We start from the raw sequence: 22857 nt of genomic DNA on the forward strand, positions 1-22857 counted from the left end.
GAGTCCATCGACTTGTCATATAGTTTATTAAGCACCGCTACGCTAGCGAGATCTAGAGAGGGCTCTCCTATACAATATCGTTTAATAAGAATTTGACAATCATATGAAGTCGTAAACAATAAGAGTTTTTATCATTCTTTTAGACGATAAGGGTGAAGTCCCCAAAAACAAATAAAAACCCAAAAAAGGAAAAACCATAAAATTTCGTGGCGCAAACTCAGGAGTTTGTACGGAAAGCAAAGAACGTTGTACATTAATAGATATTCTTTGCTCTTCTTCAACTATTTCGATCCAACGTTCAGAAATTAAAAGACGTGTATGAATAGGAGTTGTTCAGTTGAAAAATCAGAAAATCGTTTGAGTGAAATGATGGTTAGGAGTTATTAAGTTGGTGCTCAAATGATTGAAAGTCAACTGCTCAATTCTTGCACATGATAATACATTTCACAATTCAGTGTTTGAACTTATCAACTCTATAATTCTATATTCACACTAGACGCTCTAGTGGTACAATTTTCGTACTTTGAAATCATATCAATCATATCGATCATGAATCAAAGGGATACATGGTTGTTTAAGTATAGGTTAAACTACTCTTGTTATATTATAGTTTTGTTTGGATTGATCAAACGATAGATTTGTTAGATTATTTATTAGATTAGAAACCGATGGGATTTAAACTCACGTCGTGATGCAAGAGCAACAGTCCTCTCCACTACAGTGGTAGAGGGCCACTTGCATTTAACGGAGTTTTTAACTGCTACATTCTTGGTCAAAGATACAACGGCTAACAGTTGACATCGAAATCATCGGGGTATAAGATATTTGAGAGCATAATAGAATTCTTGTACGGGATAATAACTAGTTGTAATGTGATAAACGCTAAACATGCTCTTTGTGTATTTCGGAGTTTGTGATTTGGAATTTGGGGCTAGCACGTTTCAGATGGTGATTTTGAGATCTATGAATGTAGGATTAAGCATTTAACATAACAACTGATAACAGTTACAATTTTGAGAGTAATACAGTTTGCATTAAAAATCGTCGTCGTCGCCGTCCTCTGCAATATGATTGGCAAGCTCTTGCTCTGTTGTTGCCTCTCTCCTTTCAGCACTTTCTTTCTCCTTGTGTGGATTTGGATGAAACCGCAGTGCCCGAACTGCTTCGTTGTGCATGTTGAGACAAAAGGCAATCCTGGAGTTGAAAGCAGCTGAGGCTCGTTAGTAGAGTAAATGTCTCCAGCTTCCTTGGACACCATCCACCCATGTGCATGATCCAACGAGGCCTCAATGGCACCGACACGGATAGCCTTAGCCACGATGCTTTCAGCATCCACAATAGGGTTTCAGAAACCAATCTTAACTTCTTGGCAACATCAGCAAGCGAGATGCGTGACTAAGAGATGCTGATATTCCGCAATCCCATCCTGATGACATTATGTCGCAGCCTAACTATTAAATTGTCGGTTTGGTCCGTACTGAAAGTGACAGCAAACTTTGCTGCAACATTTCTGAATACTTTTAGATCACCAATTCGAACAGCCTGCAAGAGAGACTCTTTTGCATCTGTGTACTCCAACTGAATTGTCTGAATCTTTCCAAGGTACAAGAGATAACGACAAAACTGCATATGAAACATTTGACTCAGAACTTTGCAATTTAGACACTTCAAAAACAATGTCCACGGGTAACACAGGTAACAGAATGGTGAAAGTAAACAGAAAATAAACAGTGATGAACACCATCGGGAACATATCACCAGAAAGCTGGTGACATGTAGGACCCAAATGTTGAGTCTTGAAAAACTCTAACCAAATGTAAACCTTACAAACCATGAGAAATGTAGGGAAAGTTTCAGGGAAAATCCAAGCTTAAAGTGCAGTTGAAAGTTCTAATGGGATCCAATGGGGAAAAATAGATAATTCCCAAGATACTACATTTATAATACTGGATCCGTTATATAATCCGGATAGAGAATTTTCTGTACCTGTTGGTTTGAATGTGCTTCAAATCGTGGTGCCTTCGACCTTAGCTTCTCTGCCTGGTCATACAGGTTATAATGGAGATAGTTTCGAAGTAACAGGTTGAGAAGTGTTGCCTGCGTAGCCTTACCCATAAAGTTTTAAGTTCTAAAGTCCTAAATACAAAACAAACTGTAATCCCATTGGACACTCACCTGACCCAACTAATCATGACGCAATGTGGCAATGCGATGCAACGCAAGGAGATTGCTGAAAAACAGATGCAATGAAATTAGGGCAGATACTACAATCCGACTCAGATACCAATCCCCTCAGGGTTCCCTTCATGTGTTTAAATGTGTGCAAGCATGCATGAAAACATATATAGTGAGAGAGAGAGAGAGAGAGAGAGACAGAGACAGAAAGATAGAGAGAGAGAGCTGTTAAACTTAAGGGTTGCAATCAAAAGAGACATATTGGATCGATTAACAGCTTACCCACGAATATCAGCAAGATTTCCCGTAAGCTCATAGCAATACGAGTAATAAAAGTACAATCTGGATGCTAGAACATCGACTGTTCTTCTATTGAAACTTTTAATTCGAGACTAGCTGAGGAACAAGCTTTCGCCTAAAAGAATGACGGACATGAAGTAATCAAAATTGGGACAACTCAACAGCGAATGGAGAAATTAAATTATCAAACAAAAAAGAAGAGCAGAGTGATCGAATCAACCTCATCGTATCTTTTCTGATCAATCAGAAAAAGTATCATAAGCAACAGTAGATTTCGAGCTCCGGCAATGCGTGCTTTGCCGGAGCTGGAACAGCAGAAGCTGCAGCATCATTGTCAACTTCCATGTCATGCTTATCATCATACACAGTATAAAAATTCAAACACAATAACTTACACAAATTAAACAACGTACATTGACCGAAATTAAAGTAAAAGTGAACATTGTTCGATTGTTCAAACACCTTAAGGCAGGCAGACAAATGTGAGAGTGCTTCGGAACCGGGAAGAAGAGCGAAATCGAGAAATGCAGAGAGCACGGCGGCGGTGAGCTTGCGGCGGAGCGCAACCGTGAGGCGGACGGCGCGGGCTATTCTGCGGACCTCTTTGGTGGAGATAAAGCCCATATTTCAGAATCAGATATGTAATTGAGGAGGAAACGAAATTCCTAGAAGTTGGAACAAATGTGAGACAGAGATTTTGAAGCTTACGCCGCAAAGTGGAAGCTGAATCGGAATGGAAAGAGGGTTGAGGTTGAGGTTGGGGTTGGGACTGGGATTCGTCGTCCTTCATCTGCACGTCTTGAGTATTCATCGTCCTTGTTCTTCAAAAACACCCACCAACCAGAATTTTTGCAGCAGCTGCTTTTCTTGGTTGCAGGCGGCAATGCCAGTGTTACTCTTCTTGTACGGGTTTTCTTTCTCTTCAAGTCATATTTCAGTCTTCAATTGAGAGGAACCAAAATATTCACCAATATCAAATTTAAGAAACAAAATAGGGATAATAAAAAAGCTTTCCGCATACAAGCACTTGTATTACTTTTTAGAAAACAATTCTTAACCGAATTAAACTCCATATTTTTTTTATGCTACTCTGTTATTAAGACAGGTAAATGTGGCTTTATCATTGTAACGAAAAACAATTATGTTTATACACCCTACTGCAAGTTCGATTTTAACCGAGTTTCCTCTTCATAGCAACTAACAATTTAACCTACTTACACTATTGTTTGCCAAAAAAAAAATTACTAAGATAGGAATATCAAACTAAGTCACACATGTCAACAATAGGTCCATAACTAAGCACCAAACTAAACAAAAAGATTATATGTAAATGAAATGTGAATAACCCGTCATCCTCTCTTTGAAACAAGAGGCACTTTTGGTTCTGTAGGTGCTTGAAATAATTTTGTCTTCTCCATATTACCATATCTCTAGAGTCATTAATTTTATACGAAGAACTTCTTAACTCAAATCACTTGTCGTTGTTACTCTTCAATGGTCTATCGTGTGGAGGCACTCGAATTAAATCCCTCAAAGTGCTGCTTGGATACCCTGGTAACCATACCGGCACCCAACAAATTTTCGCAGTTAAAAAAATAGTCGTCATCTTAAAAGAACCACAAAAGTACATTATGCCGCTCTCGCAAAGCCCAAAAATGAAGGAGATGGGGAGGGGAGACGACTCCTCCGTTGACACCAAAAATTTTGGCAACAAAAATAAAAGAATACGCTTATCAATCCAGATGGAAAATTACAACTGTTCAAACATCTCACCTAATCTACACGACAAAACAGAGGGATTCCCTCATGGAACTCTAAACTAAATCTACAGGGATCATACCTTACAGTTAATAATAAGTCTGCCATACCAGGGGTAATAATAAACGACATAGGAAAACGGAAACTTGTAAACATAGATATTTGATAAGATAAGGCGCCCATTATTAGACACTGGCCATTTTTTGTATGATGTTCCAACGACGCTCATATCGCACCTCAAGCAGTTGCCTGGATCGGCCCATTTGACCTATAGCCACGTCCCCTTCCACGATATCCTCCCCTCCCACGGCCACGACCTGCACACCAATATTGTATTGAGAAGCAATGTGTAAACAATTTCAGTTGGCTACATCACAGCTGCCTATGCAAGTCAATCAAGCAAAAGAATCCGGGAACCCACACACTACTCTCGTATGGCTATATATGCAAGGGGAAAAAGGAGATTTACATACCGCGGCCACCTTGAGCAGGTGCTTCTTCATAGTATCCTCCATCTTGCTGAGCATCAAACTGGGGACCATTGTACCCTCCTCTTCCACGGCCTCGCACACCACGTCCTCTCCCACGGCCCCTACCCCTAAAGTTACCCTGACTGCGGTCGTAGCCTCCATCGTCATATTCAGTTGAGACAAAGCCATTCCCTGCAATTATTAACATATTAATTATTACCTTGTCAAAACAATTTAACCATTAAAACACTTCAATAGCCTGTTTGAAATCCAAAACCAGTTCCTATTCAGGCTATAATACTGTACACCAATCACGTCACAAAAAACCATCACAACATTCTTGAGTCACAATTACTCAAACATTTTACAACGTATGTGTATACAGGACACAGGTTGAAATTGGCAAAGGAAACAATTATAGTGCCAGCAGAATTAATAGGAGAATTTATAGAAAAAGGTACGTAAAAGTGTAGAAACATTCTAACAGGCTACCTCTAAACCTTCCCCTTCCTCTGCCACGTCCACGGCCACGACCACGACCATTTGGTGTGCCCTCTGCAGAAAACAGAAATGTTCAAGAAAATGTACAGTAATACAGTGGGGGGAAAAGGAAGACAATTGCTAATTAAATGAATGTGGTAGTAAAATGGTAGTACCTCCTTCATAATCAATCTCTGTTGATGCCTTCACAAGCTCAGCAGGTAAAGGTGGCTGATACCTGATGGTAGCAGTGGTTCACAAATGTTAATATACCTCTTAACGAACGGAAAAGGACCAACAGGACATAATTAGTAAAAAGAATTTCATATCCTGCATGAAAGCAAGAAACTATACAGTGATAATTTGTTAGCCTATTTTGTAAATAGAAGTTCTCACACAAGCTCAAACTATACAACAGATCTTAATGTGTGAATCAGCAATCCATAATGTTAATAACCAATGTAAACTGAGTATACTTATAGTAGCTACACGATTTATAAATAACAAGATTTATTCTAGAACCTCCAATCTTTTGAGTAATATGGTTCCATATAGCCCGTTATTGTCAGGTAGTGATTCTACTTGCAACACAACTCTACAACCTCGGGTTCTATTGCAAATAAGAAAAAGGTAACTACTACTCACCCAATGGAGGATTGATTTATTTCCTTCTTAGACAGTGTTATCACAATCATCGACACATGCCTTGTTGTCTCCAAACTGTGACAAAAACAGGACAACACGAGGTATAAAATCACCAATAAGAGACAAGGCCAAAAACAAAAGTACCCCTCCTCATGAGGTACTGCAACGAATCAGAGTTGTTCAAAAAAGGTTTAACTAGTCTTACGTATCAAGGCCTTCCTCAAGGGGTTCGTAGATATCAGTTATGTCTGTAGATCCAATTGTAGTGTTCTGGTGAAGACCAACAATTCTTCTCTGAAGCAACAGTATAAAAAATATATCATCAGCCTAATCCACCAACCGAAACAAACATCTCAAAACCAACATTAAATGATTCAGAACAAGAGATATAACCTTGATTAACTCCACAATCGTTACAGTCTTGTTGATGGCTCTTCCCATAGCCTTGAACACAATTTCGTCCGATCCTTTTTCCTGAAGGGATGCAACACAAACGGATAAAGGAAAATCTAAGGTATTGTATCATTTATTAGAGGACTAACATAACCTAAATCAAATCCTACGTCCTTCAGAAAAGCAAACCCGACTAACATAACGTAAATTAAATCCAAAATCTCAATTCAATCTTTAATAATTCGGTCACTAAGCAATCTCAACTTGCACAAGCATTATATATTACCAAACAATTGCATATGTATAGAAAATCAACAGCATCAGAGAAATACACAAGGTTTGAATTTGTTTCATCATAATCCACAACACAATTTCATTCTATTCAAAAAAAAATTTCAATTCGATACATCCGAATGCGGAAATTAAACAGAAAATATAGCAACAAACAAAAAGAGGAGAGAGAGACCTGAAGCAGGGTCAAGGCGTAGGTGATGTAGTTGCGCATCCTGCCCTGACTGGTAATCCTAATCTCGTTCTCATCGATTGGCGTCTCCACTCTCGGCTTCTCCACTCTCTGGTACCGATCCATCTCTTCCGCCCTAATTTTTTTCAAAACACAAAATTAACCATCTCCAAAATACAAAAACAAAAAAAATGAATAAAATTAAACCATCACGCTATACAAATTCCAGGACAAACAAAACAAAACCAGGTCCCAAAAGCACAGCTCAACACAAACAACAAAATCAAAAAAATTATCGGGAAAAAAGTTTTTCTCGGAAACCAAACAAGGCGGAACATCCAAAATTGAGAGGAGAGAGAAGGAAAGGGAACGTACCGGTGGTGGTGGTGGTTCAAAAAAGGATAAGTAAGCGCTCCACACAAAAAAGAGCCCTCTTCTACGGCTTCGTTTTTCTTTTACGCCCTAATTCACACGGTGAGGATCTCTTGGCTTATATACTCCTCACGAAACTACCCTAACCACCACCTTTACTTCCTCCCCCGTCTCTGTCTCCAATCAGTTACCACGTCCCCTCCCAAAATCAACAATTTGGGCCGTCTGACTACTTATTGAAATAGTCCTGGGCCCGAGACAGCCCATAGGGCTAAGTAGGCTGGCCGGCCCATACGACACTGGGCCTCTTACTCTTGCAATTTCAATGAATAAAAACACGGTTGACAATGCCGTACTCTGCCCTTTGAACTTTTAATTTGGTTTTAAACTCTTTCGTATTATCATTTAGTTTACGGTTCAGTGGTATTCCTTCATTTATAAGTGAGAGTCTTAAGTTGAATTCTTGCCAAAGGTAATGTTGAACTACATTGCGAGTCCATGGTGAAGCTTAGTCCATTCCACCACTTTAATGTAGATAATATCGTATATTAAAATATATAAAAAAATTAAAAAAAAAAGCAACCTCTTTCATATGTCCAATTCGTGAGGGCCAACCAAGTGAATGCCTCTGTGAATTTTCTCTGCCCCCAAATGGTGGACTACTGTGTCAAATCCACCAACTGGTCCCTTTTCAAAAAAAAAAAAAAAAAAAAAAAAGATAGAAAAAAACCAAATGAACACCAAATGCCACAAGACCTTTTTTTTTTTTTTTTTTGCGTTCAAATACCGCAACCAATTGGTTACGTGCTTTTCTCAAAGTTAATTGAAAAAAATAAATAAATAATTTAAAAAAAATAAAAAATAAACCCCTCCCAAGCAAGGTAAATTGCAAATACTATTTCACAAGAGGTGCAAAAGTCTTGAGCAGAGTGGATCCATTTTTCACAATGGTTACAAACCATTAATTCCATGACAACAATTCACAAATAAATATATACACTGGAACCAGCTTTGTAGAGTTTATTCTTCAACCAACCAAGCACTGAAGCACATCAAGCACATCAAGCATATAGCTCAATCAATCCTTCACAAGAAGAAGTGCATATTTTCTTGGCTCTTTGGCACCCCGTTACCGACAACTAATGGATCGATGACTTTTTTCCACCCATTAAGATCTAGAGTGGATCCAGAATCTGGCAGTACAAATCCATTGACAAAGAAAGTAGGCGTTCCATACACCCCTCTTGAAGTGCTATACTGCAGGATGAAAGACATTCGACATGAAAAAAATGATTATACGAGTAATTTGAAGCACATGTGTAACAAAGAAATGATATACTACGGTACCTTGAATGAAACCCTTGTTTTGAGGTCCGTTTTCCGGTCATTGAAGCCGGATTCAAGGGCGCTATGATAGGAGTTCCCAATCACTTGTGTGGCAGAGTTCACTATATCATTTACAACAGCAGCCCTGGAAATGTTGCTAGTTTGAGCATTGTAATACCTCTCCTGTTTAATTTTTTGAAACAAGTTCAGATCAAAAGAAACTTCAATGCCAACAACACACAGATATCTCGGCTAACAAACTACAGACAGCAACCAACTCTTTGTATAAAAAAGACGGAAAATAATAGCTTTCATCTGAGAAATATGAGCCCGAAATCCAGCGAATCAGCCTAGCAGCTGAGTGATGGATCGAATAAGTGAATTCCCGAGAGCAAGTCAAGAAATTGAATCTATATAATGCAGATTGCTGATAGACCAGTAGTATCAAATGAAAAAGTAAGTAGAGCATCAGCATCAGCACCCAAAATAAAAACTAGTCAAGTGATCTTAACCTGATTCTTGAAGAACCACTCCAACAACCGGAATGTGGCAGATTTTTTCAGCTGATTTACGATGTGCAGAGCCCGAGAACCAACGAAAGCATTGTCGTGGTAACTGCAGTTTCAGAAGCAATATTTTTTGAGTAATTTCATATTTACCACGCAGGGTAAAGGTCGCCTCAAAGTCTGAATTTTGCAAAATTAAGCCTGGTTTATTTGTCAGTTTAATTTTCTTTAATTTAATCACTTTGATTGTTCCTCATCCATAATCTTCTGACTTCAAATTCACAACATGCAATCGATTTCTCAAATACTACAGTAGAATTCCTGCTTATCCAATTTCTGGCAAACATATAGGCAGAGAGAGAGAGGGGGGGGGGACAGAGAGGAATCTGTTTACTTACGGCAAGGGTAACAGGTGAATCACCACCGAGACGCGAGGGGCGTAGTACTCGACGGCTTGTTTGAGGGGCGCCCAGGAGTCCCTGCTGTCTGGGCAGACCGGGTCGAAGAAGGCTTCGATCAGAATCGAATCCAAGTCAACTCGGTGATGTCCGTACCAAAACCCATCGTATTTCGAAGGTGGCAAGCTCTGCGCGCATCCGTTCAAAATAAGAACGAACAACAACGTTAAACCTGTTTGGAGTTTAAGGATTCTGTGCTTTGCTTCCGCCATTTTTTTTTTTTTTTTTTTTCCTCCTTTGCCTCTCTCCCTTTCTTCGAGTGGAGTTGGGTAAATCACCTGAACCGCACCAAGACAAAAACTACATATATAGCCGCCTGTGGCGTATGTATTTTCCATGGATTTTGGAAGGAAAAAGAAAAGAGATTAAAAGGGAAAAAACCAATTTTGTATCTTCCCCGGCTTTCGGCTAAATTGGTTGGTAAAACATCCCAATTGATTTGGTTAAAATTTGGGCCTCCTACCAGAATCAGGCAGCCCAATTGTCTACACGAATAATGTCAAGGAAATATATTCGACGGCCCAAGTGTCTACACGCTTAATCATTTTTTGGGGATATTATTTGCCCCACTCCCTTCTATTTTTCCCAACGTTTGTTTATTTCTCACATTTAGTTAATAAATTAAAATAGAATTATGAGGCAGAAATAAAGAAGAGTGAGCAGAGAAATCATATGCTGAAATCATTTTTTCTCCGTTCAAAAGTGTGATACTGTAACTTTAATTTTTAGGAAGGAGAAATCAAACTGGAGTTCAAAAAACTGTCATACTTCTTGAGCCAATTAGCCTAATCTACATCAACATATGTTTGCACGTCGTTGCTCATACTAACCGAACCAAAATTTTGGTTGAACGATCATATTAGAATTGTCAAGAAAAAAAATAAGAAACCTATGATAATTTGCAATTATAGGATTATCATTGTGAGGAGTTATGTGGCATGGTGGACAACTAGAGGTAAGTTGCAAGGCATCAAATTCAGGAATGTTTGTTGGTGTACTCCAATTATTTATGATTCGAGCTAAGAATTTGGTCCATGTTTCATGGGTCTATTCTCTCCTCAATCCCCCAACAGGCAAACAATAGAATAAGGTTTCAAATTCCCTGTGGGCCTTTTTAGTAAATTGCGGAGTGTGCCAAGGCCCACGAGGGCCCACGCTGACTTAAAAGAGATACGAAGAGAAACATATTCTTTTCTTAGGGCCATACCGGAAACTTGAGTTTGATTTTGGCTTCTTTTTTTTTTTTTTTTTTTTTATATATTTTATTAAGAGAAGGATCATATTCATGGATGATATCGGACAATTCGTAAGGGGTGTTTTATTGAGATCTCAATAAAGTTTGTCAGAGTTTTCAACTGGGACGAAAGGAAAGAGCATTCCACATCATAATATAAAGTTTAACCATTATCTAGATAGAGTTCTGAAATGATATTTGGAGGTTTTTGAAATCACACAGTTTTTGTGATGACACACAGTTTTGACATTGATGTGTCGCTGCATTCGCTGCTCTATTAACATAATACCCTTAAAAGAAGTTTTTCCTGGACAGCCAATTATCACCCCGTCCCTTAGTTTTGGAACCATCACCGACTTGCCAGCGACTCCATTATAGAATCACACACCTTGCCTCTCCAATACTACGCTGGAATATTTTTGTTTACCATCCTCAAGTAACGATGGTGTCACCACCTTCAGTATAACTGTTGGATAAGTTTAAATTTCGAGATTTGTATAGTAGATAACTAGCAACAAATCTCTCTTGATCTATGTCTCTCTTCGGCCACATATTAGGATCTCAACCTCGTTAATAAGATAGAGGATCATCACTAGATCCTCTTTGTGAGGATCTCGGGGAACCTCCAATTACATCCGTTCATCATACATGACACAACAAACAAAAGACTGGACTCAAATCAACTTTAATTGATCATAACCTATCACATCTAGCCCACCAAACGGGGCCTTAAGTTCCAATTACCTTCTGTAGAGTTCAAATTACTGCTCGTGGCGCTTGCAAGAAATAGTTGATCATACATGGAGATTGCAACCATATCAATACAACTCAGAAAATAATAATTTCGACCCGAAACAATAATAATAAACTAATTGCTAATAACAAATTTTTTGAAAATACAGTAGCAAAAATGGTTGATGTTTCGAATCAAAAGTGATAGCTACCATGAATGCCAATGCATTCCAATGCTAATCAAGACTGATTAGCATTAATGGACAGCTAATCACCAACCCTCGGTGAAAACAAAAGCACAGCTAGCTTTTGCTTGTTCTCTGCAATATTTTCGTTTGTTTCTTAATCAGCACTGATTTTCAGATGAATCGAGAGACTGAAGAACCGGGTGGAGTTTGGCCCGACAAACCGGACAAAACGAGTGTTTCGAAAGCCAGGTATCGGCGCACAGCAGATGGAAGGCGTGGTTACAACCGGGAACCACCCGCGCCGGTTGCTCTCCCTCGATATCGTCCAGACACACCGCGCACTCCCTCCTCTCCGCCATCACCTCTTTCCCTGTAATTTTAGGCAGCTTGTCGAGTTCTGACGCCGACAATCCATTCTCGGAAATCTGCTTGACAGGTAGCCCAACGTTGGCGGCTTGGTTGTTCGTAGCGTACCATAACAGACAGACGTACACTACGAACACCACGCTCATCCCCACGCACGGCACAAACATCGCCAAAAACACCGAAACCAGCATTTCGATATTTTCTTATGGGAGTCAAACTCCGACAGTGAACCAGAAAATTTGAGTTCTATGGCAGACCTAGGGTTTTTTTAGGGTGGCTGGTGGAGAAGTTGGTCAAGTGAGGAGTGATGTTGTTGTGTACAGCAAAACGTAGCGGAAAGTAGGGTTTTTCTAGAAAGACAAAACAATAAGTTTTGGAAAAATGAGAAATAAATAGCATGGCTTGGGGAGACGGAAAGTAGCAAAGTGAGGTGGTGCCTGGCTGGGTGGTTTACAGTGTGACTAGGCACTGTTAGACGTGGATCCGTTATTTGGTGCGCAGCGGTTTGTATTTGGAAGGAGATTATTCATTTCATTTTCATATACAGGTTTTTCCTCTCTGTTCACGCGTTTCGTATTCCGCAAATAAAAGCTTGGTCCAGCTATTGTTGCTTTAATAATGAGGGAGATTACTAATTTGAACCGTCTTCTTTAATCATCTCGTAACTAATTTGTACATGTCACATTAGTTAATCAATTAATATTTTTCTTTGTTAATTTGTTCTTTTTAAATTAGTTCTCCAATACAACAACACTAAAGCTTTCCAGTCTCTCTCTTCCTCCCACCCACAACCCCTTCCACTAATCGCATTCAGTCACCGTCGGCAGCCCAAGATTAAGAGCAAACTATGGGTCTGAAATCGACCGCGCACCTATCCCAGCTTCTTGGGGGCGGCAGAGAGAGTGATGATGCCGTGGTGGGTCTATAGGGAGAAAGAAATTGTGAGGTGATGGTGTCGTGGTGGGTGATGGTGTTGATGCATTGTGGCCCACAACTTGTGGTTAATCTCCTTCCATTTGGAAATAGAATTGGTTATCTAACGTATTCTTATACATGAGTTACAAGTTCTGGCTTGCAAGTTCATACCCATCCAATTTTATTTTAAAGTTCAATCGTATCTAACCTACCAAATTGGTCTTCTAGTTGTAATAAATAAAAAACACATTTGCCCGCTCTGATTAATGTGACTACGTGTAATTCTATGCTGGTGAAGTTTTAAGTTAGTAACATTTAAGAAAGTGTGAACGCTTGGAAAAGCATAAATTGTGAATATGGTTTAAATGGTTGGGAACAAACAGGTTGGGTCACCTGGGTCGCATGATTGACTTTGACCATCTCAAACACCGAAACCCAAGTGCACGGGCTCATGAAAAGCTTGCAGTTTAAGTTTTAGGAGTCCACGGGTTTCGAATTATGTGCGTGTAAAATTTTAATTCCTTATTTTGAAATAAAAAAACTATTGAACTTGATTCAGAGTTCCCACCTGAAAGTTGAAATTCCTTCCAAAAAATGATTTAAATTCATTGATTGCAAACCTATTCAGTGTATCGCCAGCTGTAACAATAAATCACAGGATTGCCACGTCGCATGCCTTGTATTGCAAGTGCCAAACAGAAAAGGAAAGGCGGGTAGACGGCAGAAATAAATTCTAACACAAATTTGCAACTATGAGATACAGATGGGAAATGATAAAACAACTCTTTTAAAAGTAGGATTATTCATGAATTATTGCGTCAATTCCCGTATCAATATTATAAAATTTTGTGTAAATAAAACATAAGATGACAAAAAGTTCTATTAACATTTCTCTAGATACAATGAAAGGGGGGATGGAGACTGTTAACCTCCGAAATCATTGGATTTACATATTAACAAGGCAAATAAACTCTTAACAAATATAAAATAAAAATATTACGCAAGGCTATTTTGTTTCTCGAAATGAAAAGTGTAGCTTAAAGGAAAATTTTGCAGACGTGGTCATACCTACATTAGTAATCTTTAGGGTGAATATGTTTGTTGCAGTGCATAGTATCAATGCTCGTACCTGCAGCTTAAATTAGATTTAAATAAATAGGGCTCATACAAAGTAGGGGTGGGTTCAAAAATAAAAAATAATGGAGTTGAACACCAAATCGAGAGAGAGAGAGAAAAAAAAAAAAAAAAAACAAGCCAAAGAAAATCCGAACTAAAAAAATCGAATTAATTTCTGTTTGATTTCTAGTTTGGCCAAAAACGGAACAGATTGAAACCCGAACACACCTCCAAGGAAAATTTGAAATTGGGCTCGGTATTTGAAGAATTTCGATCCAAACCTTAAATTGATATGGGCCTGGGTTAACCTTGAAAGTGACTGGTTGAAAATTCCAGTTTAGCCCAAGCTTTCATTTTAGACTCTACAACCTAAAGCCTAATGAAACATGAGAGTCAGCACGTGAAACACAACCAAGTCGGCACGTGAAACACAACTATGATGTGCACCAAAATTCTAATAGTCGATTGCGTGGAGTGCCGTGACAATTGTAGGTTGGGCCTAATTGATTTGTTCACACTTCACATAGTCAAAGTTTTTGTCTATCTCATATTATTGTTATGATATTTTATTATAATGTTAACATAAAAATTGACGTTAATTATGAACTGCCAAAAAATAAAAGACCCAATTATTGTTGAAATTCTCTATAACATTTCTCATGTTAAATATGAGTTTTTATTAATAAAAAATAAAATTAAAAGACCCAATTAAAACCTACCATGTTTGTTGAAACGAAGATTAAGCAGATAACCAAAATTTGTGCACTTGTCAGCAGCGAGCGACGACCCACGTGATTCAACCTTGGGTCGTGGGCCCCCACGCGAACAACTTTGCCAGGAATCATCTTAATGCCTTCCCTAAATCTATCCAATCACCTAATCTGAATCTTTAAAATTTGATTCACCAACTAAAATTATTGTAACTTTTAAAGAAACACACTATTTGTAATCATTGAATTAAATTTTAAAAGTCCGAATTGATTGATAGAAGAGATTCGAAGAGCATCCTTTCTGTCTCTAAATTTGAAAAACAGAAAAAAAGCACAGGCGTGTGGCCGAAACACTCAACGTGTTTCTTCTGTGATCGCACGATCCATGCAATCGCTGGCTTGGAGTTCACGAACTCAGATCTAGTTTAGATTAGACCATTACTTTTGGCTTTCTCTTCCTCGGACGGTACAACGACGGGTGGCCTCAATGTCCGGACAATAGCTTCCGGTGGGACCCGGTTGGATGGTTTCTAATATAACATAACTAATTGACCCAAGAATGAGAATTAATTACATAAACCGCAAAATTTTTGGTTGCAACATGGTGTGTATTTTGAGGTTATTTGTTTGCTCACGAGATGTGTTAGGTTGAAAGAGGGACAGACGTGAGGAGGGAGAGCTAATCACGAGAAAACTTTAACCGAGTTGTACTTAAGTTTCTCCCCTACATGTGACCAAAACAAAAAAAAAGAAGTTTCTTCCCTACAAGAGATGAGTTATCTCGAGAAAAAAAATCAAATCAATAATATGATATGTATGCTTTTATGGTATTTCAAATCAGTAACACAATATTATTTGTATTGTAACTTTATTAATATGCTAGTATTTTGTGTATATATCGGTGTAAGTAAGGGTTTGTTCATTAAAGTTTGCAAATTTTTTGTTTTGTAGATATAAAAACGGGTGAAAAATGCACCCGACATATTATTTTTGTGAAAATAAACTCAAAAAACAAAAGGCGCAAAAAATAATATTTAGCCTAAGTTCTGTAGAACATCAAATTGATGTTTCCTCTGTTTATCAAGAAAAAAATATCAAATAATAGAAAATTAAAGATACATTAAAAAAAAGAAGTTAAGTTAAAAGTTTTAACATCAAATAAAATCATATTTACCATCACCATCTTCACCATTGCCACCACCACGATCACCACATTATCCACTGTTTCACCATTATCACCATCACCCTCACCACCACAACCACCATCTCTAACATATCATCATCGCCACAACCCACACTACCACCACCTGGACTTCCACCACAGTCACCTTGGCCATCACCACCTCAACCATCTCATTATTATGGCTACCACCATTGCCAGCACCCCCATCACCACATTCTCCACCTCGTTACCGTCATCATGGACACTACCACCTCCACCATATTCACCACCGTCATCCCTATCGCTCAACCACCATTTTCACAACCATCATATGGCACCGTTGCAACAATTGCTGCTGCTACCGCCACCACCACCACCACTTCTTCACCAATTGCCTCTATCTTGCTATTTCAACTACTCATATCTCATCACCATTGACACCTCTATTGTCACCACTATTATCACCACTTCAACCACTATTACTACCAACATCACTCGTCTCAATCACCATCCCTACCTCATCACCAATTGCTTCCAAACACAAATTTATATTATTTTTTAATATTTGGTACTATCTGCATTTTCAATGTCTTCATTCTAAAAAATTATTCTTGAATTAAAATACAAGACGTGTTTTCAAATCATAAAAGTGCGAAAATTCCGATATCATTTTTGTTTTACAAAACAGTTTTAAATTTATTTTATAAAACGTTACTGGATGGATCCTAACTTTCTCTGTGAACTAGTAAATCAGTAAGGAAAACTAAAATAACCAACAACCCTTGATAAACTTGCTTAGTTGAAGGAGAAAATAATGCAGCTCGTACGTACGAACATGAAGGAGCCAACATTTGGATTGTTTGGGTACCATTTCCATCCCTTTTTATTTGTGCGGTCATGGTTAAGCCACGTCAACATGTTATATTCATATTATTTTTTGTCTTATTATCTCTATAAAAAAATCAATATAAAATGTTAAAGTGATTTAACCGTAATCGTATAAAATAAAAAAATATATAAAGGACACCCAAATGACATCCAAACAAGAGGGTAGAGAATCCGTCTTCCCAACATTTTCCAAGGAAAAAGCATGAATATTAAAGTTGATTAAAGGGGGAATGAAAAGAAGTAGCGACGGACACGTGTCTCTCTGTTGGTTTGGCTTTCATCTTTCACAAATTAAAAACCATCAATTCAAAAGTCCGTATGATTACACGGACCTGGCCTCCTTTGCCTTGTTGCCAAATGTCAAGTGCCAATCCCTTACCCGTTACCGTGATTATATATATGGACATAATTCCTAGCATAATATCCACCATCCAATGGCCTAGACTTGTGTCACCTTCTGGTTGGCTAGGGTTGACCTTTCACAGTAACGACAGAATAAAAGTTGGATCTTTTGGGTGAATGAGGGGCTGATTGGAGAAGCAGTTGTTTTGCATAAGCACTTGAGAAGTAGGAAATCAGAGTCTCTAGACTAGGGGAGGGGTTGGGTTGGGTTGGGTTGGGGGCAGATTTCATATGAATAGATGATGGGGGTTGGGGGGCTTAATTAGTATTGGATGTACTGATGTGGTGGGAATAAGATTCTTTGGAATGTAATATAAGGAGTCGGAAGGTTAGTAGTGGAGGCTAATATTTTTTATTGATTTTTTTTACCCTCTGCAGTATTCTCTTTCCCTTTTGTCTTCGATTAATATTTGTGTCCTGGCAGAGAAAGATATCGATATGAAGGAGATGAACGTGAAGATCAGTCATGGTTATGAAGCTGCAAGCAACGGTGGCGGAAGTTGGGGTGGGGGTGGTGCTGCCGCCGACACCGTCTCGAGCTCAAGAGTTTCATCGCTCCTGGCCTCCCAAGATCGTGACTACCTTCTTACTCCGACTGGAAACCAGGTCTCTCTCTCTATCAGAGTATATTAAGGTTTCTTTTCCTTTTAATATAAAAGCATCGGACTGAAAACAGTTTTCTTTCATGAGATAAAAATCCGAAGATATAGGAACTTGAAACGAATATTTTTGTCGAAATTTTGATGCAGTCCGATTTAATAATTCTGAGATGGATCTGAGATATGTACTCTCTCATAAACATAAAATATGACTAAAAACACCAGCTGCATATAGCTAGTTTAGAAGGAGAAATATTATTTCCTCTCCTAATCTCTCACTACTTACCTCATCTCCTACTTGAACGGTTACGATTAAGGCATATGAACCTTTTCTTACAATTGTGTTGTTCTTGGAGGATATTTACAAGTCTCGTGAGGATTAGAAAATGGCAAGATTCAACAATATAAGAACGAGTTTTGAGTGTTACAATTCTAAAGATGTGTGCTTACTCTTATGATAAACTTTCTTATTTTGTTTGAGTTCAATTTTAGATGTATTCTGAGTTTATGTGTTATGCATATAATAATAATACACGTGCGCGTGCGAGTTGTTTTTGGTTAACTATGCAAGAGTGCATAAATTTCGTAAACCTTTTCTTACAATTCATGCTGAGGGAAACGAACGCGTACGTAAATGCATGCTATGCCGATGATCTATAGAACAAATAAGAGGGAAATTTTATAGTATTTGACTAATTTTATGAATTATTATGATTATTTATATGAGGACTTCTACGAGGTTCTTGGTCGTCCACTCTCCTTTTTGATAGATCAAACATTTGACATTTTATGTGCTTAATTATCAGTAATTTTGTTAAGTAGTTTTATTAACAAAGAAGATTCGAACTCCAGATCTCAAACTTACTTATATCCATCACTCTTATCTACCCTCACCATTGAAGTAACCTCAGTAATTTATTTTCTTCAATGTTTTTTTATTTTATTTTTTTAACAAAAGATATTTACATTAAGGAAATTGATGAATTTAATCTTAAAAAATAGATTAGTAATAATATAATTCAAATTTATCTTTGATAAAAATTAAACTAAAAATCTCATTTATAAATTAAAAGAAATATCATTAAATTTTAGGAGGTTAAAGAAACCTTTTCAATAGTGATGAATTTAACCGGAGATGGGTTGTTTGCCCTCCTCATTTCATATTTTTTTTATTTGAACAGTTACTTTTAAGTTATGTTAATATTTTATATTCTTAATATTTTATATTTTATTATTTTTATTTTAAAAAAATTAATATAAAATATTGACGTTATTTAACCGTGATTATTTAAATAAGAAGAAACGGAAAAAAAAAGGAGAGCAGGCAATCCAAATCCCATGAATTTAACCGAACCAAAGCAGAAAGCCAGAAAATTTAACTGTGATGTTACTTGTCTCGAGATGAACATGGTAAATTGGTGTCACAATCGAGATGGACCACCACCACGCATGGTTGTCTATAGAGAGCCACTGTAGAAGGGCATGTGGCACTCTAACGTCAACTTCGTCCCACAGTAACGTTATTGGTATTACACGCGGTCCATTGGCATCCATGCACCTGTATTCATTTTTGGTAAAACATCGCTCTCAAACTTTACTAGATTCGAGCCTCTAGGCTGAAATATCTGGGGAAGCTGGCGAATCTTAACTCAATCCCCACTGTTGAAGTGATGATCTGTCCCCCTTGTCGGAATTATTCAGGCGGTCCATACCTGCTCCAATTGATGCTTCTAGTTCTTTGGCAACGAGCAGTTTGGATAAGTATTTGGGGTGGAATTATGGAAATAACAAAGAACATGTCTTTTATATGTAAAGGTCTTGATCAATATTCTTTTTCTTTCATGTAGTTTAGTATTTTAATGGATAGAGTATTTAGTTTTTATTTATGCGTTCTGAATTCGAAATTTTTTTTTTTGTGGTAAATTTACAAAAAAAAAAAAAAAGTATATCCTGACTCTTTAGACTAGATCTGTAAACGGATCGGATTTATTGTGTTTAGATTAGGTTCAATCCAATCCGTTAATTTAACGGATCATCCAAACTTAGATTGTTAAGCTAACGGGTCATCCGTTTACCTTTTTTTTTTTTTGTTCTTTTTTGTTTCATTGTTTCTCTTGCCTCTCTATCCAAATGCTGAATTGATTATCACAGAATATCACAACCACGTGACCCGTTTCACCCGTTAACTCTTTTTTTCTTTCGTTGTTTCTCTTGTCTCTCTCTCCAAATGCTGAATTAATTATCGCGGAATATCACAACCACCCAATTTCTTCCACTCTTCCATTCCCATCAACCTTCCTTTTATTCCTTCAGTCTCTCAGTTGTTTCAGTGAACTGAAGTCAATCCCTTTCCCCATTCGTCTCTTTCATAGATCTGGGTTTCTGATTCCCTACTCAAAAGGGTTTTCTTTCACTCAAGAGGCAAATACACAGAGACATTGTCGAGAAAATGGCAGCATCAGCGACGGGATGGCGGCAGCTGAGAAATCAAGCTCCAAAGGCCAAGCATGGTGAGTTCAATGGTCAAATTCAATTTAAAAACCTTACCTTTTTTATTTTTCTGCCGGAGACCCATTTGAAAAGAATGCACCAATTCGCCAAAACTCGCTTCAAAATCTCGTCTTTGTAGGTTCTGCACCACTGGATTACCGAGCGACATTGTCGTCGAAGTCGACGACATGACCTTCCATCTTCACAAGGTCATTTCATCAAACACCTGGAGATCACATTCTGCATTTCATCTCCTTCTCCCACCAAAAACTTCTCGGAGACAGAGTGAGCGGTTTCATTATTGATTATTGAAATTACACAAAAATCCTCAATAATGGATGTAACGAGTTTTGCAGGTTCATCCAAAATGATCCGTTAAGCACCCGGCCGTTAAACATTCACCTGAATTCTCATTACTCATTTTAACGGGTTGGGTTAGAAATGCCTGGTCTACTTTAGACTACTAATGCTCCGTTATGTACTTTATAGTTGATTACTTAATGAATTCCAGTTTACGAGGAAAAGGTTTAAAAATTAAAGAAAGTTAATTATAATCGATCAACAGTGTTTAATTCAGTTTGTTGTTTGTTTTGTTTTTGTTTTAATATTGCAGGTAAAAGTTTCTGATCTTGATGGGAAGATAATAGGCCTATACTTCTCAGCCAATTGGTACCCGCCATGCTGGAACTTCAACCAAGTCCTAGTTGGCATCTACGAGCAGCTGAAGAACAGTGGGACCAACTTCGAGATTGTGTACGTGTCATCCGACGAAGACTCTGACGCCTTCAACATCTACCATGCATGCATGCCGTGGCTGGCGATTCCTTTCTCTGACTTGGACACCAAGAAAGCCTTGAACCGGAAGTTTGACGTGGAAAGTATTCCCAGCTTGGTTATTTTGCAACCTAATGATAACAAGGACGAGGCTACGTTGCATGATGGAGTTGAAATTATCTATCGCTATGGGGTCGTAGCCTTTCCTTTCACAACACAAAAGTTGGAAGAATTGCAAGATGAGGACAGAGCAAGGCATGAGAACCAAACTCTGACCAATTTACTAGCAAATCATGATAGAGATTATCTTTTGGGTCACCCCACGCCTAAACAGGTAAAATTTTAGAATTCTGCTGACACTGTTACACACGGTGTTGATATTAATTAATGTACCAATGTACTACGAGATATATATTTTTAGAATATGTCAGACGCGATGCACAGAAAATTCCTACACTATAACGTAAACGCATACCTCTGTTTTGAATGCAGGTATCTGTTGCTTCATTAAGAGGCAAAACCATTGGACTCTACTTCTCAGCTCAATGGTGTCGTCCATGCGTTAATTTCACTCCCAAGTTGATCTCCATCTATGAAAAAATCAAGGAGAAAATGCTAGTAGATGATCACGACGGAGAAGACTTCGAGATAGTATTTGTGTCAAGTGATCGTGACCAAACGTCGTTCGACTCCTACTTCAACACCATGCCATGGCTAGCGTTGCCTTTTGGGGATCCAAACATCAAAGAACTTGTCAAGCATTTTGACGTCAAAGGTATCCCTTGTTTGGTAATTTTAGGGCCTGATGGTAAAACTGTGACCCAGCAGGGTAGAAATCTTATAAACTTATACAAAGAAAATGCGTATCCCTTCACGGATGCCAAACTGGAGTTGCTGGAGAAGAAAATGGATGAAGAGGCTAAGAACCTCCCTCGATCGGTGTACCACGGTGGGCATCGCCACGAGCTGAATTTGGTGTCGGAGGGCAATGGAGGAGGACCCTTCATATGTTGTGATTGTGATGAACAAGGATGTGGTTGGGCGTACCAGTGTCTCGAATGTGGATATGAGGTGCACCCCAAGTGTGTGACCGCTGCCACACCCAATAGCAATAGCAATAGCAAATAGCAATAGGTGATTCATTTGAGCTTTTAATGTTACTAATTAAACTTGTGCTGTATTATATAAGTTGTGGTCTCGTTTCTTGACGACGGTTTGGGTTGAGAATATTAAATTCCCTTTTTAATCAATATGTGTAATACTGTTCTCATTTGTCAAGTAATTTGGACATCACTGTCGGTTATCATTATTAGTAGCTTATCGATCCTTAAGATTCATTGGCGATTTTGTGGTGTAAGAGATTTATGAATCCATAATTATAAATAAAATTATTAGCAATGGCCTCTGGATTGAAATCAAATCTTCTGCACCTAAAATAGGTGTGATTTTTTATGGTCCTGTTTGACACATACTAAATTTATGACAACAAAATTAAGAAAAGTTAAGATAATAAATTAGTGTCAGTCACTTAATGGAATCACATAGAGGCTGCACCTATTTTTGGTGCAAAATATTTGGTCTTCTCTGGACCACAGGTCGACGAGGTCGTGTTTCACATTACGTTGTTTCATCATTGTATTTTGTAATAAGTAATGCTAGATAGAATAAATATGCAAATTAAATGATGTGTCACTTATAAGAAATAAACACGTTGATTAACACTTAACTAATAATTCAATATTCAACTTTCATGTCATTTAGTTTACACATTTAATCTCTTTGGCATTACTCTTTGTAATTAGTCCACCTATACTCTTATTTTGTGTCATTATTCTCTGTGGCGTTAGTTCTACCAATTACTTGTAAGTTTCAATTCTCTTTTAAATTTTCCCTAACACAATTATCACAATTTCACGTATTTACTAATTTATTATG

At 38.0% G+C, this 22857-nt stretch overlaps 4 protein-coding genes, 1 long non-coding RNA gene and 1 pseudogene across 7 annotated transcripts; 2 read left to right on the plus strand and 4 right to left on the minus strand.

Annotated features, from left to right (window-relative positions):
* Window positions 1–939: 939 nt before the first annotated feature.
* Window positions 940–3419, minus strand: LOC137719704 (putative 26S proteasome non-ATPase regulatory subunit 3; annotated as a pseudogene). Its single transcript, XR_015956614.1, has 6 exons — window positions 3184–3419; window positions 2696–3077; window positions 2458–2590; window positions 2176–2230; window positions 1987–2097; window positions 940–1623 (listed from the first exon to the last, which is right to left on the minus strand). The product of XR_015956614.1 is annotated as a putative 26S proteasome non-ATPase regulatory subunit 3 (transcript).
* A 758-nt stretch (window positions 3420–4177) lies between these two features.
* Window positions 4178–7231, minus strand: LOC137731032 (uncharacterized). The gene is made up of 9 exons (XM_088685561.1): window positions 7060–7231; window positions 6688–6820; window positions 6222–6302; window positions 6034–6122; window positions 5829–5903; window positions 5360–5421; window positions 5196–5258; window positions 4707–4895; window positions 4178–4550 (listed from the first exon to the last, which is right to left on the minus strand). Exons 2-9 carry the CDS (start codon window positions 6808–6810, stop codon window positions 4471–4473), a joined length of 762 nt encoding a protein of 253 aa, XP_088541687.1. The 5' UTR covers window positions 6811–6820; window positions 7060–7231; the 3' UTR covers window positions 4178–4470.
* Window positions 7232–7954: 723 nt separating this feature from the next.
* On the minus strand, window positions 7955–9621 carry LOC137731050 (uncharacterized). Its single transcript, XM_068470110.2, has 4 exons — window positions 9287–9621; window positions 8895–8997; window positions 8404–8565; window positions 7955–8313 (listed from the first exon to the last, which is right to left on the minus strand). Exons 1-4 carry the CDS (start codon window positions 9556–9558, stop codon window positions 8143–8145), a joined length of 708 nt encoding a protein of 235 aa, XP_068326211.2. The 5' UTR covers window positions 9559–9621; the 3' UTR covers window positions 7955–8142.
* A 1795-nt stretch (window positions 9622–11416) lies between these two features.
* On the minus strand, window positions 11417–12380 carry LOC137742579 (E3 ubiquitin-protein ligase ATL23-like). Its single transcript, XM_068482492.2, has one exon. It carries the CDS (start codon window positions 12055–12057, stop codon window positions 11659–11661), a length of 399 nt encoding a protein of 132 aa, XP_068338593.2. The 5' UTR covers window positions 12058–12380; the 3' UTR covers window positions 11417–11658.
* A 4704-nt stretch (window positions 12381–17084) lies between these two features.
* Window positions 17085–22215, plus strand: LOC137728528 (putative nucleoredoxin 2). Of its 2 annotated transcripts, XM_068467292.2 has the most exons (4): window positions 17085–17387; window positions 17484–17665; window positions 20762–21256; window positions 21415–22215. In XM_068467292.2, the coding sequence occupies exons 2-4, from the start codon at window positions 17498–17500 to the stop codon at window positions 22048–22050; spliced, it is 1299 nt and encodes a 432-aa protein (XP_068323393.2). In that variant the 5' UTR covers window positions 17085–17387; window positions 17484–17497; the 3' UTR covers window positions 22051–22215. The 2 variants fall into 2 exon arrangements, with proteins under 2 accessions (XP_068323393.2, XP_088543066.1); XM_088686940.1 differs by lacking the exon at window positions 17085–17387 and having other exon boundaries at window positions 17409–17665.
* Window positions 18926–20704, plus strand: LOC148691038 (uncharacterized). The gene is made up of 3 exons (XR_015957356.1): window positions 18926–20168; window positions 20288–20433; window positions 20505–20704. It is a non-coding gene; the product is annotated as an uncharacterized LOC148691038 (long non-coding RNA).
* Window positions 22216–22857: the final 642 nt, after the last annotated feature.

This window comes from Pyrus communis, chromosome 15 (genome assembly GCF_041283825.1).
Source record: "Pyrus communis isolate YQ-2024b chromosome 15, ASM4128382v1, whole genome shotgun sequence".
In the NCBI taxonomy this organism is placed as follows: domain Eukaryota; kingdom Viridiplantae; phylum Streptophyta; class Magnoliopsida; order Rosales; family Rosaceae; genus Pyrus; species Pyrus communis.

What these genes read in the sequence shown, in the direction of transcription:
- LOC137728528 (XM_068467292.2), top strand. Translation starts at nt 17,498, where the DNA reads ATGAAGGAGATGAACGTGAAGATCAGTCATGGTTATGAAGCTGCAAGC. An exon ending in TTACTCCGACTGGAAACCAG is followed by an intron (nt 17,666 to 20,761) that starts GTCTCTCTCTCT and finishes TTAATATTGCAG; the next exon opens with GTAAAAGTTTCTGATCTTGA. An exon ending in GTCACCCCACGCCTAAACAG is followed by an intron (nt 21,257 to 21,414) that starts GTAAAATTTTAG and finishes TTTTGAATGCAG; the next exon opens with GTATCTGTTGCTTCATTAAG.
- LOC137731050 (XM_068470110.2), bottom strand. Translation starts at nt 9,558, where the DNA reads ATGGCGGAAGCAAAGCACAGAATCCTTAAACTCCAAACAGGTTTAACG. An exon ending in ATTCACCTGTTACCCTTGCC is followed by an intron (nt 8,998 to 9,286) that starts GTAAGTAAACAG and finishes CTGAAACTGCAG; the next exon opens with TTACCACGACAATGCTTTCG. An exon ending in AAACAAGGGTTTCATTCAAG is followed by an intron (nt 8,314 to 8,403) that starts GTACCGTAGTAT and finishes TTCATCCTGCAG; the next exon opens with TATAGCACTTCAAGAGGGGT.
- LOC137731032 (XM_088685561.1), bottom strand. Translation starts at nt 6,810, where the DNA reads ATGGATCGGTACCAGAGAGTGGAGAAGCCGAGAGTGGAGACGCCAATC. An exon ending in CTTGAGGAAGGCCTTGATAC is followed by an intron (nt 5,904 to 6,033) that starts GTAAGACTAGTT and finishes TTTTTGTCACAG; the next exon opens with TTTGGAGACAACAAGGCATG. An exon ending in AGGAAGGGGAAGGTTTAGAG is followed by an intron (nt 4,896 to 5,195) that starts GTAGCCTGTTAG and finishes TAATAATTGCAG; the next exon opens with GGAATGGCTTTGTCTCAACT.
- LOC137742579 (XM_068482492.2), bottom strand. Translation starts at nt 12,057, where the DNA reads ATGCTGGTTTCGGTGTTTTTGGCGATGTTTGTGCCGTGCGTGGGGATG.